The sequence below is a fragment of the Cololabis saira genome, chromosome 18 (assembly GCF_033807715.1).
Source record: "Cololabis saira isolate AMF1-May2022 chromosome 18, fColSai1.1, whole genome shotgun sequence".
NCBI classification, from domain to species: Eukaryota; Metazoa; Chordata; class Actinopteri; order Beloniformes; family Belonidae; genus Cololabis; species Cololabis saira.
In genome coordinates this window covers 6446747-6466395 of record NC_084604.1, presented here as the reverse complement: position 1 = coordinate 6466395, position 19649 = coordinate 6446747, and the positions used below count along the sequence as shown (strand labels likewise).

Sequence of the window (19649 nt, the reverse complement as noted above, 5' to 3'; positions counted from 1 at the left end):
TACCACTTAGTGTTTTCTGTTTTATAAATCTGCCATACTGATTCAACAATACATCCTGTAAACTTAATCCCATGTAGACAACATTAATATCCTCATTTGTAAGTAAAATATTCAATATATCCTCCAATCCCGTATTATTTTTTTTATTTTTATTTTTATTTTTCTTTATTTAAATCTAAATACAGATAGATTCCAACACCAAATTGTAAAGAAATAAACAAAAAAATATATATAAATGTAAATGCTGTACTTTATTTATATAGCACCTAACATCGCCCTACAGGTGAACCGAAGTGCTTTACATAATAAACATGCAATCAAGACAAAAAGTGCTTGCAGAATAAAAGAAGAATAAAACATACCATCAAGACCAAAGTATAAAAAAGTGTCGCCACACTACTGGGTATTAAAAGCCACCCTGAATAAATACGTTTTCAGTTTAGATTTAAAAAGGCCCAGGTCAGAGATCACACGTAAGTCACAGGGGAGTTTATTACAGAGCCCGGGGAACTGAAGAGGCTCGGTCCCCCCAGAGCTTCTGCTTTGACCTGTAAACTTCCAACAAACGTTGGTTGGAGGCAGTACACGAGTTGTAAAAAAAAATCAAGGGGGATGGTGGATTTTATCATATGGGGACAGATAATTTGTGCTGATTACAAATAATATAATATATTACAAATAATAGCAGTGACCAAAACAGCTGCAGAAATACTGCAGGAATGACATAGCAGCAGTTAAATGCAGCCTTCTGTAAGCTTTAAATATCCACTGGGCTTACATCAAATACATCAAAACACTACAATAAAAAACATTTTTTAAGAACTTATCAATATGTCTCTGTCCTTCACAAGATAAGTAAAATGGATCACTGCAAAAACTCAAAATCTTAACAAGAATATTTGTCTCATTTCTAGTTAAAATGTCTCATTTTAGTAAAAAAATCTCATTACACTTAAAACAAGACTCATCACTGGAAAAAACAACAATTTTCACCTGTTTCAAGTAGATTTTCACGTGAAATAAGTAGAAAAATCTGCCAGTGGAACAAGATTTTTTTGCTTGTAATGAGAAGATAAATCTTGTCAGATTTTCCTACTTATTTCAAGTGAAAATTTACCTGAAACAGGTGAAAATTGTCACATTTTTCTGGTGTTATTTTTCTGGTGATGACTCTAAATGTTGAAATAGAAGTAAAACCACATTCATTGATGAAATGACATGAGGGATGGAAAGGGGGGGTGGCAGTTTTACTTTTACAGGGGAGGGGGGGAGGGGGGCCGTTCCCTCTCATCCCCCCTCAGCTCCAGTACTGGTTGGAGGATCTCAGAGCTCTGCCAGGCTCATGCACTGTTAAAATCTCTGATAAATAAGGAGGGGCAAGGCCGTTCTGAGCTTTAAAAACAAACATTAAAAGTTTCAAATCAACTCTAAAACGAACAGGCAGCCAGTGAAGGGAATAGAGGACCGGGGTGATGTGCTCTCGTCTGGGTGTGTTCGTTAAAAGACGGGCAGCTGCATTTTGTACCAGCTGAAGACGGCTAAAAGAAGATTGGGCGATGCCAACATAAAGTGCATTGCAATAGTCCAATCTGGAGCTGACTAGAGCGTGGATAGCTCTCTCCATGTCGTTAAAGGCTCAAAAATGTTTTCACTTTGGCTAAAAGACGCAACTGATAAAAACTCATCTTCACAACAATGTCCACTTGTCGGTCAAATTTTAAAAAGCTATCGAAAATCACTCCCAGGTTTCTAACTTTGGGCAAGACAGTTGAATGTAAATTAAAAAGATAAATTAATAAAAATAAAAACAGCATAATGTGCGAGAGTAAGTTTCATGTTAACAAATTCAGCGATTTATAGATGCTGATGGTCTTTTGTGCCTTTGTATTTTTCGATGAGTAAATCGTCGTCATATATTGTTCAAGTTCTTTTTTGAGTATAAAGAGTTCAGGCTTTCTGTGGATGAATTTGCACTTATGTACGTGAAACTTTGCTAAAAATAAAGACAGATTTATAAAAAAAAAAAGCGTCACTATCTTTGTGATTAAAATTTAAAACCAAAAATAACATTCTTATAATAAAGATGAAAATCAGAAAAGACAGAATCAGCAATATACTTGTGGAAGTCCCTCCAGAATTTATAAGTGAATTCACATGACCAGAATAAGTGAGAATATTTTTCAGGATGCCTTTGGATAAAACAACAATTAACATCTATATCATTCTTAAATTTTGATAAATATTGTTTTGCAGGGTAGACCTTTTTTTTTTTTTAATTATTATTATTTTATTGGAAACCAAATCTCTCACTCTTTTAAATCAAATCCACCTCAAGGGTCTACTGAAATGTCACAAAAGTAAATCTTCAACAGAAACACCTTTGCATGTTCACTTTTAAACAATTCAGGGTTGTTTCCTGTAACTTTGACTTGTTGTTGCGTATTTCAGGAAACAAAGACACGTCAGGTTCGGAGGTTTTACTTTGAAGATGGTTTCAGTGGGTTTTTTTGTTTTTTTTCTCATTGAATTTACAAAAAAACAAGGCACATTGTGCATTCCAGAAAAACATTTTCATTAAAGAACACTGAGCGACCAATGAGTAAAACAAAACAAAGAACATACACAGCGAAAAGAAAAAAAGGAATAAACAAACAAAAAGAAAGAAAGAAAAAACGCAAGTGATCAGTCAGGAATTAGGGTACAAAGATACTTCTGAAGATGCTGGGAATCATGCAAGATTTTAAATATTTGTTGTACTGAATTATTTCGTTTAGATATGCAATAAAGATTGGATTAATTTTCAAAAAGCGACATTTATGAATAAAAACTTTAGCCAATATAATTAAATTATTAATTCCAAAGTCTCTTTTTTTGTCCTCCACTTGTAAACCAACTTTAATGCTTTCAAATGTAAGAATAGGAATGGTTTGATCATTATAGGTTATCCAGTATTGGAAAGCTTCCCAAAAGGTCCTGGTTAAGCTACAAGAGAAAAAAAGATGCTCTAAGGTTTCGATGTCTGTGTTACAAAAAGTACAATTATTCAAATCTAAATTAAACCTTTTATGTAAAAAATCATTACATGGATAAACCTCATTCATTATTTTAAAATGAACTTCTTTAGCCTTAGGTGCAAGGGGAAATGAGAGGTAACGGGTTCTCATCTTAATTAAAAAAACCAATGTTGATATGTTTCCTCTTCAAAGGTGAAGAGAAATACACCAAAGTAAAATTAGTTCTCAAGAATTTATTATTGCATTTTTCTCTAAAAAAATACAACCATCTGTAACTAAAGAAGGCATTTGTGGACTAATCATAGAATAAATCATTCTTATCTTAATCTTAATCTTAATCAATCTTAATTTTGATCAATTTTGTTTTGCAGGGTACGACGCGCTGCGTAGCGATGACGCGGCACGTAGCGATGACGCGGCACGCAGCGATGACGCCTGCGCAGCGACACCGACGTGCTCCCCCAGCCGAGAGCAGCAGCTGCTCCGGCTCTGATCAGCTCTTCTATGCAAGCTCTTCCTTATTTACTTTTTCCCCCCCAGGAAACGTGAACCGCTAGAGCAGCCAGTGGACCTAGGTGTTGGCGACCTTGCTGAAGTTGTAGTGGTTGTTCTAAGAGTTGTTTTCTGTGTTTAATTCCTCATCCTAAGCCGTTTGTAGCAGCGATCCCCCGAGCTGTGACGAACGCGGGAAAATGTCGTCGCTTCCGGTGTGAGGAAGAGTTGGCGCGACTCTGCACTTGTAAACACAACAGATCACCAGCAGGTAAGGGAAACGCTTTATTACGCTTTATTTGCTTTTTTACTTGGTTTACTTTTATGACTTTGTTTAATCGATGCCTATTAACTATACACGTTACAGATCTGATAATTGAACTGATGTTCAATACTCATATTCAAATTTAACCTTACCTCCAATAGTAACTTAACTGACCAGTGCATTTGTAATTAGCATAAAAACATAAGCATGTTTTTCAAAGGTATTATTTTATCATTATTATTTTATCAATAAACTAAGTATAATAGTATTATCGCTAATCTGTGACATTTGACTGATTCACATTAGAAACGGGTTCAGGGCTGAGTTTGGTTTCCTGTCTTTTGTGTTGTGTCCGATTCGCAGACAGATTTCAATAAAGGAAGTTAGTCCAAGTTGTTTTTCAACTGAAGTACATGAATAAACATTGTTTATTCAGTCAAAACCCATACCAAATAATCCCACATAGCAGTCTTGCTTTATTTACAGTTGATAAAGTGTCAACAAGGGTTTGAAAGCCGTAACTATCTGATTTCTGAGATGATTTCACGACTGATTTTCATATAGACCAGAGGTGGGTAGAGGAGCCAAACATTGTACTCAAGTAAAAGTACTGTTACTTCAGAATAATATGACTCAAGTATAAGTAAAAATTAGTCATCCAAATAATGACTTGAGTAAAAGTAAAAAAGTACTTGGTGAAAAAACTACTCAAGTACTGAGTAACTGTTGAGTAACGTCTGATTTATTTTTTTAACACAACCATTCAAACAGACAAAAGTACAAAATAATCATCTTCAGGTAAATTAAATCAATAAAATAATACAATAAATTAAAATTAATAAAAAAATAAAAATAGCTTAAATTAAAATAATCTTAAAGTAAATTCAAGTACTTTAATAAATAATAAAATAATAACAGAATACAAAAATAAATTAAGCACAAGTAGCACAAAATTTCCAGCCTTTGTACTTTTCTTTTTTAACCAGGCAGAACTAGAACAAGCCCATGAACTCATAGAAACTCTGTGTGTTTGAGTCTGTGTAAATGTGACAAAACATGCAAAAACAAACTTTTTCCCAAAGAATCACCCAGTGATGTCATGAGATTGATGCGTACGTGGATAAAAGGGATAAAAGAAAAGTAACAGCTCAACGTAGCCTAATGTAGCGGAGTAAGAGTAACAGTTTCTTCTTCACAAATCTACTCAAATAAAAGTAAAAAGTATAGTGATTCAAAACTACTCCTAAAAGTACAACATTTCCCAAAACGTATTTGTGTGTGCGTGTGTATATATATATATATATATATATATATGTATATATATATATATATATATATATATATATATATATATATATATATATAGGACTGTCTCAGAAAATTAGAATATTGTGATTTTCTGTAATGCAATTACAAAAACAAAAATGTCATACATTCTGGATTCATTACAAATCAACTGAAATATTGCAAGCCTTTTATTATTTTAATGTTGCTGATCATGGCTTACAGCTTAAGAAAACTCAAATATCCTATCTAAAAAAATTTGAATAATTAATCTTAAATTTACATTTTTTCAAATTTTTTGTTACAACGGATAAGAAAAAACAACAGCAGCACATAATTCAAGTATACCACACCCGACAATGTTAGATAAAGTTAATTAAGTAGTAAAAGAAAAGACAGAATTATGTTAGATTGCATGCAATGGTCCAAATAATCCAGTGTTATGGTTAGTTCTTTGAATAGTAAGTGGAAAATTGTTGGTTTGAGATTTATGAATTCAAAAAAAGGAAGTCTTTTAATCAGTTGTGATAATTTTTTTCCTTGGATAATAAAAACACTTTAATTTTCTCAACAGCCTCACTATATGAAGTCCAAGTGAAATTTGACAGAATGGAGAGCAGCTCTGCTTCTTGTCGTAAGTATAGTATTGTTGGTTGTTTTATTAGATTGATATGTCTTTTGGTTTTTAATACTGGTTTTTAATACTGTTGGACATTTTCAATATTTGTTTGTGCTCAACATTGGTTTCAGTTACAAAATGACTGATGATAGCGAAGTAACATTTTAGAAGAGTTATTGTGGGGCTTTATTCTGATGAGTGAGAGGTTTTTCTCTCTGGATCGTTGACATGATGTCTGTGTTTTAATCAGGAGCAGAGGTGTCTTCAGTATTCACATTCATTACTCAGGTAGAAGTATAGATACTAAAGTTTAAAAATACTCCTGTAGAAGTTGAAGTATCAACTCAAGTTTTTTACTCGAGTAAAAGTATAAAAGTACTGGTTTTAAAACTACTTAAAGTATAAAAGTAAAAGTAATGTAAGGGGGGAAAAGCCATGAAGGACAAAAGCCATTGAAAATGAATGCATCTTAGTATAATGCAAATATATTAAAGAACCATATATGTGTACTATTGAGCATTAACATGTGGGTCAAAGACGTATAAGGCCTTTGAGTAGCCCATTTTTAAAATACTTAAAATAAAGATATTTTTGGCCATTTTCCAAACATTTGAAATGTAGTGTACACATACATGTATGTGAAAACTTCAAACAAAGGTATTTTAGTGTTTTTAAACCTTTAAACCGTCATTTGGGGCGACCATTTATCTCAAAATTAATAGATTTACATAACAAAATTTATATTTTAATAAGTATCAGTAATTAAATTAACTGTTCAAGAAAGATAGACACATTTTTCCTTTCATTTTTTGAAAACCATTTTTAAATACATTCTATCCATAATGGCAGTGTCACCCTCTTACTTACTCTAAAATTCATAAAACTGATTTAAAATGTGTACAAGGTGTATCCACTTATGCATGCTATACCAATAATTTATATTTGAACCAAAACTGATAGACATTCAATTTTGAATTTGATACAGAATTGCCATTTGTTGGTTACCCCACATGACAGGTGGTCACCCCACATGATGCTCTCAAGTTTAATCAAATATAACAGGCTAACAGTTAGCTATGTGATCTAAGCTAGCTACTTCTCACCACATATCACTAACAAATGTACCTTCAAAATATAGATTTGCAAATAAAACAAATTATTTACAGTTTTAGGGTGGTCACCCCACATGATATCAAAATGTGACGTATACACTGCAGCAGTTAGAAAGAGGATTTATTTGTAAAGGAGAGAGAGACTACTGACCTGCAGGTTGTCTCTCTGGGACCCTCATGGAGTAACTGGCTGATGCAACATCCTCTTTGAGATGATTTTGAATATAAAAGTCCCTCAATTGTATTTTTTTCATGGTCACCCCAGATGATAATTCAGACAATGAACATATTCGGACAAGATTAGTTTGTGTATTATGATTGAAATGTGTGTACAAATGTTCCATAACTTTGTCAATAAATCTAAAACAAGTTTGAAAGTATGCCCAATAGGGCAAGCATTATTTTTAAATTGTTTTAATGTGATTTAAAACCAGTTGTCCAAACAGAAGTCAAGGCGGGACGGTCACCCCACATGATGTTTTCACACTTCAGATGGCAGAAAATGACCAATAACCAACATGTTTAGATAAAATAAGAGTGGGCACATGTAGAAGGAACGTATTAGACATACATGTTATATTTTTTATTCATTTTTATGTTTATTATTAGGTAAAAAGTTCCATCGGACAGAAAAAGTAAGCGTCACGTCTTTGACCCATGTGTTTCAGAGAGCAGACGATATGATGACTAGTTGCCTATAAGTATTGTAATGGTGCAAAAAGTCAAACTTCAGAGGCATGTTATCATTTATCCTAACATTTATTGGAATGTACATCCAAGTTGTACATCCAAAACTGGACAAGAACATCTGAAACAACCACAACCAAATTCACTCTATCCGGATGGAGCAATTTAACTGGATAGTTTTTAAGTTTTTAAGTTTAAGTTTTTAAAGGCCCAAATGAAATAGAGTAACGAGGCTGTTTTTAAAATGTAAGGAGTAAAAAGTACAGATAATTGTGTGAAAATGTAAGGAGTAAAAGTAAAAAGTCGTCTGAAAAATAATTACTCCAGTGAAGTATAGATAACCAAAATTTCTACTTAAGTAAGGTAACAAAGTATTTGTACTTCGTTACTTGACACCTCTGATCAGGAGTCACCAGTTTGAACTAATAATGCAGATTAATAGCCAGATGCACCTGTGATTAGCCCTTTGCTGTAAAACATGTGACCACCACTTGTTCTATTTTGTATATTTAATTTAAATTTTTTTTTTATAATTACTTATTTAAGTTAAGCCAAATTTTGCAGCTTTTGTAACTTACAAACTGTTTTATGTTATCGAATGGGGGGAAAAAAGAGGAATGGCCTAACACAAACAGTTGGCCCAAACTTACAAACCGGCCGCATTAATCAGCAATCAAAATAAACTTGTGATGGAAAAACCCATGTCAGTTTGCCTCTAATAGCTCTATTTTGTTTAAACCCATCGTTTTACTACATTTTTATTGTCTAATTCGTATTGTGAAATTATTCAACTTGTGGCATTTTTACTAAAATCAATGACATTATTTTGATTAAAAATTCAAACATTCTAAATGTTTTCAGGCGCAGTCCCTGCAGTTAACGAAAACTCTGTGGATATTTACGATGGCCTGGACGTTGGGCATTGTAGCAATCCAGGTAAGACTACTGTTTGAAAATGTTTTGCCTTCATCTGCTACACATCACTACGATGAATCAACAATATGTTGAGTTCTGACGCTGAATATTTTTGGTTTATTACAGAGAACTCGCCCCGTGTTAGCCCTAATCTGAAAGAGTCGATGGATCTTTATGAAGACATTGTGACGGAGGAACAGCAGAGCAGAGAGTCGTCATACATCGAGGTGAGACGTTACCCGTTACCTTTTACATTTCTCACAGGTCTGCCAGTGTGCAGCCGTGCTGCAGGAAAGCTGTGCTCAGTTAGGCAGACATTGTGATGGAAGTGGGGAATTATTGGTCAGTATGAAACATACTTGGCATCTGTGAAAAAAACTACAACAGTTTGCATATTGGAGTAATGTTTTGTCTCCGTTTTGCTCGTCCGCAGTTAAAGTCCATACTCCAAACGGCTCAGACCCAAATCAGGGAGTTGCGCGGGAGACTGGAGCAAATGGAGATGCAGGTTTGTTCATTTTTTAAAAATGTTTCTGCTTAAACAACAGGGGTCTAATATCGTTTAATGTTCATTAACATTTTTTGTTAAGAATCCATTAGATATAATTATTCAACAAGTTTTTTTATTTCTTGTTAACTCTACATTTTACTCATGAAGAACTCTTACAGTTCACAGAGGAGTGATTCTGAGTGGGTTGGCAGATTTTCTTCATGACTAAATAAATGAATAGACTTTGTTCCAATGAAATTCTGTTCAGCAAATGTTTTTTTGATCAGAATTGATCATGTCTGATAATTTCTTTCTCGTCTCCTTGTCGCTAGAACACAGGGTTGAGCAGTGAAAACTGCCGTCTGAAAAAGAACATCTCTGCGCTTTTACGGACGGCGAGGCAAGAGGTGATGCGAAAAGATGCCGAGATTCAACGGTTGAATCAACGGTACGTTTCATTAAGACCCAGTGAGCCACTAAAACTGCAGTTTATGTCTGATGTTTGGGCAAACTTAAAGGGGACCTATTATGAAAAACAGGTTTTCTCTAGCTTTAACATTTATAAAGTGGTCTCCCCGCCCACTCAGAATCCCACATAGATAATGAGGTTAGAGAATGGGAAGATAAAGACATGGCTAAGAGGCTGGATTTCTAATTTATTTAGCAAAAACAATCAAAAGCTTGTTATTAAGACATTCAAGGCCTGTTTAAAATAGGTATTAGATGTCATAATAGGTTCCCTTTAACACTTTAGACACTTGCTCAAGGAACAAGTGGCTGAAAAGGCCTGATGTCAAGGCCTCGGTCTTCTGGAGCTGTTCTTATAGGTTTAACTACTGTGATTAGTGGACAAAAGTCTGTCTTATATGACTGTTCTTGTAAAATTATTCAATTGTTGTCCAATCCCTGCTCTCCACAGGGCTGAGAGAGGTCGCCATTCCCACCAGTCTCATGTGAACAATGTTCGGGATCCAACGTTCTCCAGTCACGCCTCTACAATTGATCCCATAAGCAGAGCGCCTCTTCCACCACCACCTTGTCCTCTTCCACCACCATCTTGCCCTCCTCCACCACCACCATGTCCTCCTCCACCTCAGTCTTCCAAGACAGAAAGTCACAGTTGTCCCCCTGCTTCCCATCCACCTTTGCCAAGTTCACCTCACAAGGAGGATCTTCCTCCAAAGCATCCGCCTCAACCTTCCAAGAAAGAAAGTTATAAATGTCCTGCTCCTCCCTCTCTACCTCTGCCGGCTTCTCGGCCGGCTTCACCGCACAAGGAGGTTCCTCCTCCGAGACATCCGCATCAACCTTCCAGGAAAGAAAGTCACAGTCGGACCAGATCATCCAAAGTGTCGCCTCATAGGGATCCAAAAAGAGATATCGAAGTAGCTGACAGACGGACTAAATCAGAGAAATACGAGTCCAAAAATGGTCAGAAATTACCTGAAGCGGCTGATAGGAGGCATAGAGATTATTCAGATCCCAACAAGAACCCTCATGCACCTGCGAAGAACAGGTCTCAAAGAGCCGACAGAGATGAAGAACAAAGGTGTGACTCCATCTCGTGTAAGAGCAAGAGCGACCTAAGTGTAGACGGGCTCCACAGATTAGCTGCATCTAAGATGTCTTCGTCAGAGACTTTACACAGTTCAGCCTCCTCTGACAGCAGCAAAGGAAGCGGTCGTGAGCAGCGGCCAGATAAAGCCAAAATGGTCACCCAGAACCATGAGGGTGATAAGGCTCACCACTCAAAAGAGGGCCATAGCCGAGAGCGCAGGAGAATCAGAAGCAGCCATTCTCACGACAGACATTCCAGCTCCAAGGACAAGAAGAAGTCCTCCCCAAGTCAACATGCCGAGGGCCAGGCCGATCTAAACAAAGACAGGGAAGGGGATAGACAAAAAGAGAGAGCGGAAAAGGGACGCGAGAGCCAACTTGACAAAAAGCACAAGAGGAGAAATGGGTCAGAGGCGAATAGAGAGCGTGAAAGACGGAACCCCAAAAAAGACAAAGTTAAAGCAGATGCACGCAGCCAGGAAAAACCCCAAATGAAGTCTGAAGCTGTGAAAATCTCATCTGAAAAGCCAAGTCTGGATGGAAAGAACTTTTTGACTGAAAACAGTCCGAACAGGAAGCTGTGTTTTATGGAAACGTTGAATCTGACCCGTTCACCAAATAAAAAACCGGCGTTTCCCATTGATGTCACCCAAAAGGACCTCACACCGGTTGATAAGGACGCTGGAAATAAACCTGATCTGGATAACTCTCTGCTTAACATGGAAGACATGTGCGTCATTGATGAAGCAGACAACAGTGAATTAGAAGAAGGCTCGGGGGAAGTTTTAGGGCAGTCTCCAGATCTCCTCAGCAGCCCCGGCTCTGAGAGGATCCATGAGAGATGTGCGGATGTCGTGGGTGTCCAGGAAAAGGACAAAGCTGTCTCCGCTCAGAGCAAACCCTCTGATATCGGCCAGAATGAGGAGACTGTGCACCTCAGCTCCAAATCTCCAGAAAGTAGTTCTTTAAAAGATATGGACGGGTCAAAACAGGGGGACAAAACCAAGCTGGTCGCAAAAAAACAGGAAACTGAATGTGGAACATTGGAGGTCGCACATGGTACAGATCCCAGCGACACGCCGCAAAGCATTTCTGAACATCACACAAAACCTTCCCCTGTCTGTCACAGAGATCTCCCTGATGCTCTCCCTGATGCTCTCCCTGATGCTCTCCCTGATGCTCTCCCTGATGCTCTCCCTGATGCTCTCCCTGATGCTCTCCCTGATGCTCTCCCTGATGCTCTACCTGATGCTCTACCTGATGCTCTACCTGATGCTCTACCTGCTGCCGACACAAACGGTGCTGCTCCCCATTCACACGAATCCCAGAAGGCGGTCTCTCTGGATTCAAATGAAGGCGCTGCAGACTCAACCCACCCAAAGGAAACAAACGCTAACAAGGACATAAGTGAAGAGACCAGTCCCAAAACCTCCCCCATTCCCCCCGGCGTTGCACCTCATTGTCCCAAAACCTCCCCTATTCCCCCCGGCGTTGCACCTCATTGCCCTCCCTCCTCAACCCAAGTCACTCCCGAAAAGGAACAAGAGTTTCCCAAGGACACGGATCCCGTATCGAGTACCATCAGCCTAGACTTGCTTCCACAAGAAGGGCTGAGTTTGACAGAGGCCATTTATGTTTTAACCGAAACTACCAAAGATGTCAGTGACAGCAGTGTCAGTGTCAGTGAGCCCAGCTCTTCCACGGGCTGCATAGCAGTGTCCAAAGTAAGCAGCACAACGGGCGAGAAGATGCTACCAGAAAAGGACTGCGTTGTCACTGCCACACCCAAGAAGAGTCAGGAGAGTAGCGCCGAGCCGTCCAGCTCTGTGCCCTTTCTCCACGACGAGGACTCAATGATGCGCACGCTGAGCAATCTTAAGAGAATCCCTGACGCCATCAGCCCCCTGAGGAGCCCGGTGCGGAAGAGCAGGCGAAGTCTGGCTTATGTGCAGAGCAAGCCGGGATTCATCAAGAGTCTTCAAAAGGGTACAGTTTACCTTTTTGTGATATCTAATGGTTTCTACTTTGCTTCGTTTTAAGTACTTTGTAACTCCAAATCTGAAAAAGTTAGGCAGTATGGTAATGAAAAGTAGAAGATATATTATTCTTATATCAATTTTTACTTCCTCGCTTACCTCCATGTTTTTCCTTATCTCATTTATTTCATTTAATATACATTAGGAATGGGTGATATTTTACCGTTCACGATAAACCGTCAAAAAAATTCCCCACGGTAAGAATTTGTCATCTTGCGGTAAAAACGATAAATTCCCGTTGATGACGTTTTTGTGTGAAGCTGATTTATAGTTCTGCATTAAATCGACGCGGAAGGAAGGAAGGAAGGAAGGAAGGAAGGAAGGAAGGAAGGAAGGAAGGAAGGAAGGAAGGAAGGAAGGAAGGAAGGAAGGAAGGAAGGAAGGAAGGAAGGAAGGAAGGAAGGAAGGAAGGAAGGAAGGAAGGAAGGAAGGAAGGAAGGAAGGAAGGAAGGAAGGAAGGAAGGTGGATAGATAGATAGATAGATACCCGTTGATTAAGTTTTTTGTGTAACAAACATGGCGGATCTGAGTACAGGTGGACTCATTTAATTGGTTTTTATCAATTCAATTTAATTGGTGTAGTTTAGTATCTTTTAGAGCAGTGATTTGGGGGCTCCAAAGACTGAATGTGGTGATAGATTTATAGTTACAAAGGTGGAGTTGAATTGGTATTTTTTTTTATCGTTATCGGGATAAATGCCAGAAATTATCGTGATACATTTTTTAGTCCATATCGCCCATCCCTAATATACATCCATTTTTGTGCTAACTATCAGCAATGTGTTCCAAGAAAAAGTCTGGCTAGTCCTGCTTTTGCCGATTTTTCAATGCGACCATCCTTCCCACACGATTAAAGAGTGTTGTTGTATTGAGGACACAAAGCCAGGGCATGATTTTGTCATTCTTTTCCCCCAAACCCATCATCCGCCAACCGTTGAGGTTTTCCATTGTCCTGTTTCCTTCATCAAAATTGTTGATGGAGACTTTCATGAATACTGCTTGTGTTCCCCTGTATGAGCAGATTGCTCCTCTGCAATGAGTCTTTAATGTGCTGCATCAACAGATATTCTCTTACTATTATCTGTCTTTCCTCTACAGATTTTTCCACAACTCCCGTCGACGGAAGTTCAAAGACTTTGGATGTAAACAAGGAGAACAAATATCCCGGTTGTGCTACAAGTCATGACCATGAAAACTTGGCAGATACGGTGTCCAACCTGCCTTCCTCTGACACGGATCTGGAGGAAGGGGAAATCTTAAGTGAAAGTGATGAGGCAACTTCAAGTTCCCCGGTTCCTGCAACTAAGAGAGCGAAGCTAGTAAAGCCAGTCAGACAAAAACCAAGCCCCATGTCTGTTTTAAAGCGAAAATCTGAAGAAACCCGTGCTTCCTCAAAAGAGACTCCTGAAGCAGCAGGTATATCAACTCAAAGTCCCAGGAGTCGCTTTAAAACAGTTTGCCCTACGGCAAGCAAAGCTTCTTTTTCCAACATAGAGGAAATAATGGAGACGTTTAAGTTGGTTCGGGCTGAGATCCGTAAAAAGTTCATGAAACTCCATAAAACATTCCCTAAAAAGAGCTTCTACGGTATGATGGACAACTTCCAGAAGTCTTTCTTAGAGTTTGTGGACGGCGCCCACTTTGGCCAAATCTGCAGTCAGGTTGAGGAGCTGAAGGCCAAGCTGAAGAAACTGATTGGATCTGTGTTTGGCAAAGTATTAAACAATGGTATTGTAAAACGAATTTTTGAACAACAGGCAGTTGATCTGAAGCAAAAGTTGTGGGACTTTGTTGACGTCCAAGTTGACTACTTGTTCAAGGATATACATACGACGCTGAATAGCCTTTGCAAACCGACCAGAACACGGGTTGGGGACAAGAGGACCCGTGGAGATGAGAAAGCATCTCAACGGCCTCCCCCAAAGAAGCTACAGTACAAGCAGAAAGAACTTCAGTCTCCACCCTGCAGCCTGGATCAGGTCAAACAAGGTGCCACGCCTCCTTACAAAACAGGCCTTGGCAGTAGGGGCAAAGACATTAGAATCACACCCACAGAAAAAGACAGAAATGCTAGTTCAACGCCACCAAATTGCCAAAGTACACAAATGGTGGTTAGACCCCTTCCTCGGAACAATCTTCCCTCGACTCCAGAAAAAAAGAGAGTGTCTACTTTGGTGGTCTCTCAAGGTCGCTCTGCATTGGACAAAACGGACTTTGAGCTGCTGACAGAACAGCAAGCCTCCAGTTTAACATTCAACCTGGTAAGAGACTCTCAAATGGGAGAAATATTCAAGTGTCTACTGCAAGGATCTGACTTGTTGGAAAACGGTGGGGCAACTGGAGACAACCCCGCATGGCCCCTTGGTACTCCAAGGAAAGACGGAGAAAGGTTCATCAGCATCACCACACCATCCAAATTTGACTCCCCATGCAAGCTGCATTCCCCTGCCAAGTTTGATTCTCCCTCGAAGCTTGTGGCCACCGCATGGTCCAGCATTTCTCCTCGTAAGATGCTGTCCCCACGGCCAAAAAAGCAGATATCACTCAACCCAGCGATGTTTGACGAAAGTTGCCTCTTGGAAGTCCCATCGGAGAATAGACTTGTGCTGCAGACCAGCTTGGCACAGAAGTCCTACTCCATTCTTGCAGAGGATCTGGCAGTGTCCCTTACCATCCCATCACCTCTCAAGTCTGACAGCCACCTCAGCTTCCTACACTCATCCAGTACCAGTATGCAGATTATGTCCACTCCAGAGAGCGTCATCAGCGCACACATCAGTGAAGATGCCCTGCTGGATGGGGAGGACGCTATGGAGCAGGACATTCACCTGGCCCTCGATACCGACAACTCCAGCTCTGCTTCCAGGAGCAGCGTGGCCTCGGAAATGTCCATCACCCCTTTTGTGTTCAAGCCTGACATACCTATGCAGGCGTTGGTGATGGAGAGGTCGAACGATCACTTCATCGTGAAGATTCGACAGGCAAGCATCGATGCCAATGTGACTTTGACTGCTGACGAGAGCTTAAGTCGGACATTAACAGAAGAAGATGACCAGCATCACACAGACGGTGAAGTACGACCTCGGGAAAGTCTAACTGTTTTTCTGGAGACATCTCAAAGAGAGAGCACTTCCTGCTGTGCTTTCCCCTCAGAGAAAAGCTTCTCTGAACATACTGGAAACATAGACATTAAATTGGATACGCACCACACTTCGTACAATCCATCCCATAAAGAAGGAAATATTTCTCTTCAACAAAATACCTCAAAATCCATGAAAAACCAACCTGAAACTGCTCATTCAGGTGACGCTTCTAAAAAGGATTCTGGTCAGTTTACAAACTCTGCTCGTGAAAGAAGAAGTCGGAAGAAAATCAAAAAAGACAATAAAACAAAACGTCCTTCAAATGCTCCTTCTGAGTCACAGAAAAGGACTGGTTCCCCTGAAACCGCTGCCTCCAGTAACTGTCTGCCTTCCACTCCTGATACCAGAGGCACAAATGGGCAAAGTCAGGGTTCACGGGCATGCCCGTCGCAATCGGAGACTGACGACATCAACGTTTCTGAATCAGAGAGGAGTCTCACCATTGCAGAGGACATGAGCATGAGGACACCAGAGAAAGCTCGGGGTTGTGATAAAAGCAGGAAACGGAAGAGGCATCGAGAGAAAGTGAAAGCTAAGAGGCCTAGAAAGAAGGATGTGCTGAGGGAAACAACCCCCTCCAAGAGTGATGATGAGGAGGCAAAGTCTTCACCGCCAGCGCTATCACCCAGCAGTCTGTCAGCCAAGAATGTTGTCAGAAAGAAGGGCGAGGTGGTCATGACTTGGTCCAGGTTTGTATTTTCATTTTGTCAATGACAGAATTTCATGTTTAATGTTCCTTTGAGATTTTGTTCTTTGAGAAGATTATCATATCTAAAGGGTCTATTTCCTTTTCTGTGGTTGAGATCAATACCAATTCAAAAACCGGTGTAATACAGCCCTGTCAGTTGGCTAGGAAAGGATTAGTTCTGAAAAGTTCTCAAGTGAGCCTTTCAGAGTTTCTGTGAATGTTGAAATCACAGGCCTAGATATCCGGCCTCCTCCTCATCATCTCCATCCAACTTCCCGTCTTGTTGCATTTCCTTTCCCCCAGAAGTGGTTAGCACAGAGCTTTCAAAAGAGGTATTTGAATAAAGGGTGGAACACAGCGTTGCTAGAAACAGAGCAGTAACAACATGGTTGAAAAGGGTGTTTTTGTATTGTTCCTACTAGAGCTGGGCGATATGGACCAAAAGTCATATCTCGATATTTTCTAGCTGAATGGCGATACTCGATATATATCGATATTTTTTCTTTCTTCTTCGTGACATAATTGGGGTTTCCCCCAAAGCATTATAGCATAGCATCTCTGTTAGCTTCATTTTTTTCTGAGGCAAACCCTTAAAAAAACAGTCAGTTTTAATACAAAGCCTCGTTCCAAATGTCACAAAGGTTCCTTTATTAACAGAGGTCTGCACAATATCAAAATGTATAAAACAAATGAAATAAAAATAAACTGCCTGCATATATAGAATAAAAATGCTTGCAGTCAGGTTGAAAGCATGAATCAGAAAGAAGTTTATTGACAAGTTTAACACACACACAAGGAATTTGTTGTGGTGATTGCTGCAATACAAAAGAGCATATTAAAGGAAAAATGTACAACAAGTTGGTGCTAAAGTGCCGGAGTAATGAGTCTGTAGGAAAGAAAATGTACATGAGGTGACCTGGGATGTGCGTTAATGTGACACATAAGGTCAGGAGTGGAGTCTTTACATTAATGTAACGTAGAGTGGGGTGGGGGGACAGTCTTGTTGACGAGGCCAGCTGCAGTCGGGAGGAATGTGAGAGTCCATTCAGAGATGAAGCTCTACCTTTGCAGAAAGTTAACCTTCAGATGCAAACTGGAGTTCAGTAAAATATTACCTTTTCTTTGTTGTAGCCATATACTGTATCTACAATACAGGACTCTCTCAGAAAATTAGAATATTGTGATTTTTTTCTAATGCAATTACAAAAACAAAAATGTCATACATTCTGGATTCATTACAAATCAACTGAAATATTGCAAGCCTTTTATTATTTTAATATTGCTGATCATGGTTTACAGCTTAAGAAAACTCAAATATCCTATCTCAAAAAATTTGAATATTCTGGGAATCTTAATCTTAAACTGTAAACCATAATCGGCAATATTAAAATAATAAAAGGCTTGCAATATTTCAGTTGATTTGTAATGAATCCAGAATGTATGACATTTTTGTTTTTTTTAATTGCCTTACAGAAAATAAAGAACTTTATCACAATATTCAAATTTTCTGAGACAGTCCTGTATAGACATGTTTTCCCTAGTGATTCTGCAAGACTATACAGTATTGGAGGAACAGGAAAACCGTTTAAAACATGGTGGTTAAAAGGATGCGCTGCTTTGTTCTGTGTTCTGCAGAGACGAAGATCGAGCTATTCTGATTGATCTGAAGACAAAGGGGCCTTCACGTGAGACGTTCACCGCACTGTCAGAGAAACTGAACAAGCCGTCAGGCCAGGTAAACTACACAGCCTTTGTTCCCATTCTTTTAAAAACATTTTTTATTGTATTTACTGTGCAGGATGAGTAAATGCTACCGTTTCTTTTCCAGGTCGCCCACAGATTTTACCAACTCATGAAGCTTTTTAAGAAGCAAGAGAAGAAGGAGGCCTGATATCTTAACTGATCGTATCAAAACATTTTCACATTTCCTCCAGCAGCAATATCGTGACGTTATGCAGGAAGGAGCGAGTTTGAGCTTTAAGTTGACGTGTTGATCACCAGCGACTGTGTCCGCTGACATCTGGAGCTCTCCACCCACAGAATTTTGGACGACTTTCTCGATTACATTTTTTTGTTTTCCAAGGACAACTGGAAATCCCGTCATCGGTTCTGCTTACTTAACATTACCAGCCCTTTTTGTATTAAAAAGAGATGAGGGCTTGGAGGGATATCAGTGGGGAAACAACCACTCAATACTGTTTTTTCATGCACTTTTTTTTTTCAGCAATCCACATTGCGATCACTACTGCAGCTCTGCATCCAGATCTTTGCTGATTACACTTCTCACAGAGAAATGCACAACTATAAACTTTGCTGAACCTGTTTCTTTCCTTTCTTTCCTTTCTTTCCTCACCTTAATATGACATGGATGCCTACATATTATTTCTTTTTCCTTAAATAAATAGGGAATCTACCTTCAGACCTCCCTGTTCCACTGCAGGAATCCTCAATTTTCTGACATTGTGTTATTCAGTTCATAAGAAGTTACCAGATTTCTCTCTGAGAACAGTTTGAATATCACACATTGATATGCTGTCGGGTTGATGTTTTTTTGGCCTTTTGTGTGTGAGTGTGTGTGGTATTTTTCATTTTACTCAAACGGATCTATTTGTGTTTAAGGTACTTGATACATTTAAGATGCTTCATGTGAAGGACAGTACACCTATCTCTGTTAATACAGAGCTTGTATCTGTGGGCCGAAGGGGCATCTTTCTTTCCTCTCATAGATGAACAGAATTAATCCACATTCAAAATGTTGTACATAATTTTTACTGAAAATAAAGTTTTATTTATTTATACTGGTTGGTTTGTGAGTATTATTGTTTTGTAATGCACAGGCGGGCGTTTCATCCTTCACTGTAAATGTGCTGCTCAATAACAGTAATTTAGGGATGGTCACTGACAAACATTTTTAAACATTTTATGAGTTATTTTATACGATCACACTTTTACCAAAACCCCTTTCAAAGTCAAGAAGTTCAAACATTTTTGAGCAGATACTCGTAAAAAGTGCAGGACAAATAAGACAAATAATAAATCTGTAAAGCGCTCTGGGTGCCTAGAAGGGCGCTATATAAATCCAAGTCATTATTATTATTATTATAAATGCAATCTGAGATAAACAACATGACTTATTAAATCATTATTTGAAGTGAGTGAATGAAGAGATGGCCAAAATGTGTAAAAGAAATACACTATTACTTCCATAAGAAACGAGGGACTGGAGTATGGACTGAGCCTTGTCTTGAAAAATACTAAACTACATTCTCAGTATTCCACTTGGTTCCTTGTCAGTAGTCCATACTCCATTCATTTGCCATTGATCTCACATTTCCCACGACAATCAA

The 19649-nt window shown here is 38.9% G+C and overlaps 1 protein-coding gene across 1 annotated transcript; it reads left to right on the top strand.

The window, feature by feature from the left end:
- The first annotated feature begins 3468 nt into the window (after positions 1-3468).
- Positions 3469-19103, top strand: casp8ap2 (caspase 8 associated protein 2). Its single transcript, XM_061707350.1, has 10 exons — positions 3469-3777; positions 5630-5689; positions 8335-8409; positions 8515-8615; positions 8822-8896; positions 9211-9326; positions 9798-12421; positions 13570-16303; positions 17938-18037; positions 18131-19103. The coding sequence occupies exons 2-10, from the start codon at positions 5665-5667 to the stop codon at positions 18191-18193; spliced, it is 5913 nt and encodes a 1970-aa protein (XP_061563334.1). The 5' UTR covers positions 3469-3777; positions 5630-5664; the 3' UTR covers positions 18194-19103.
- Positions 19104-19649: the final 546 nt, after the last annotated feature.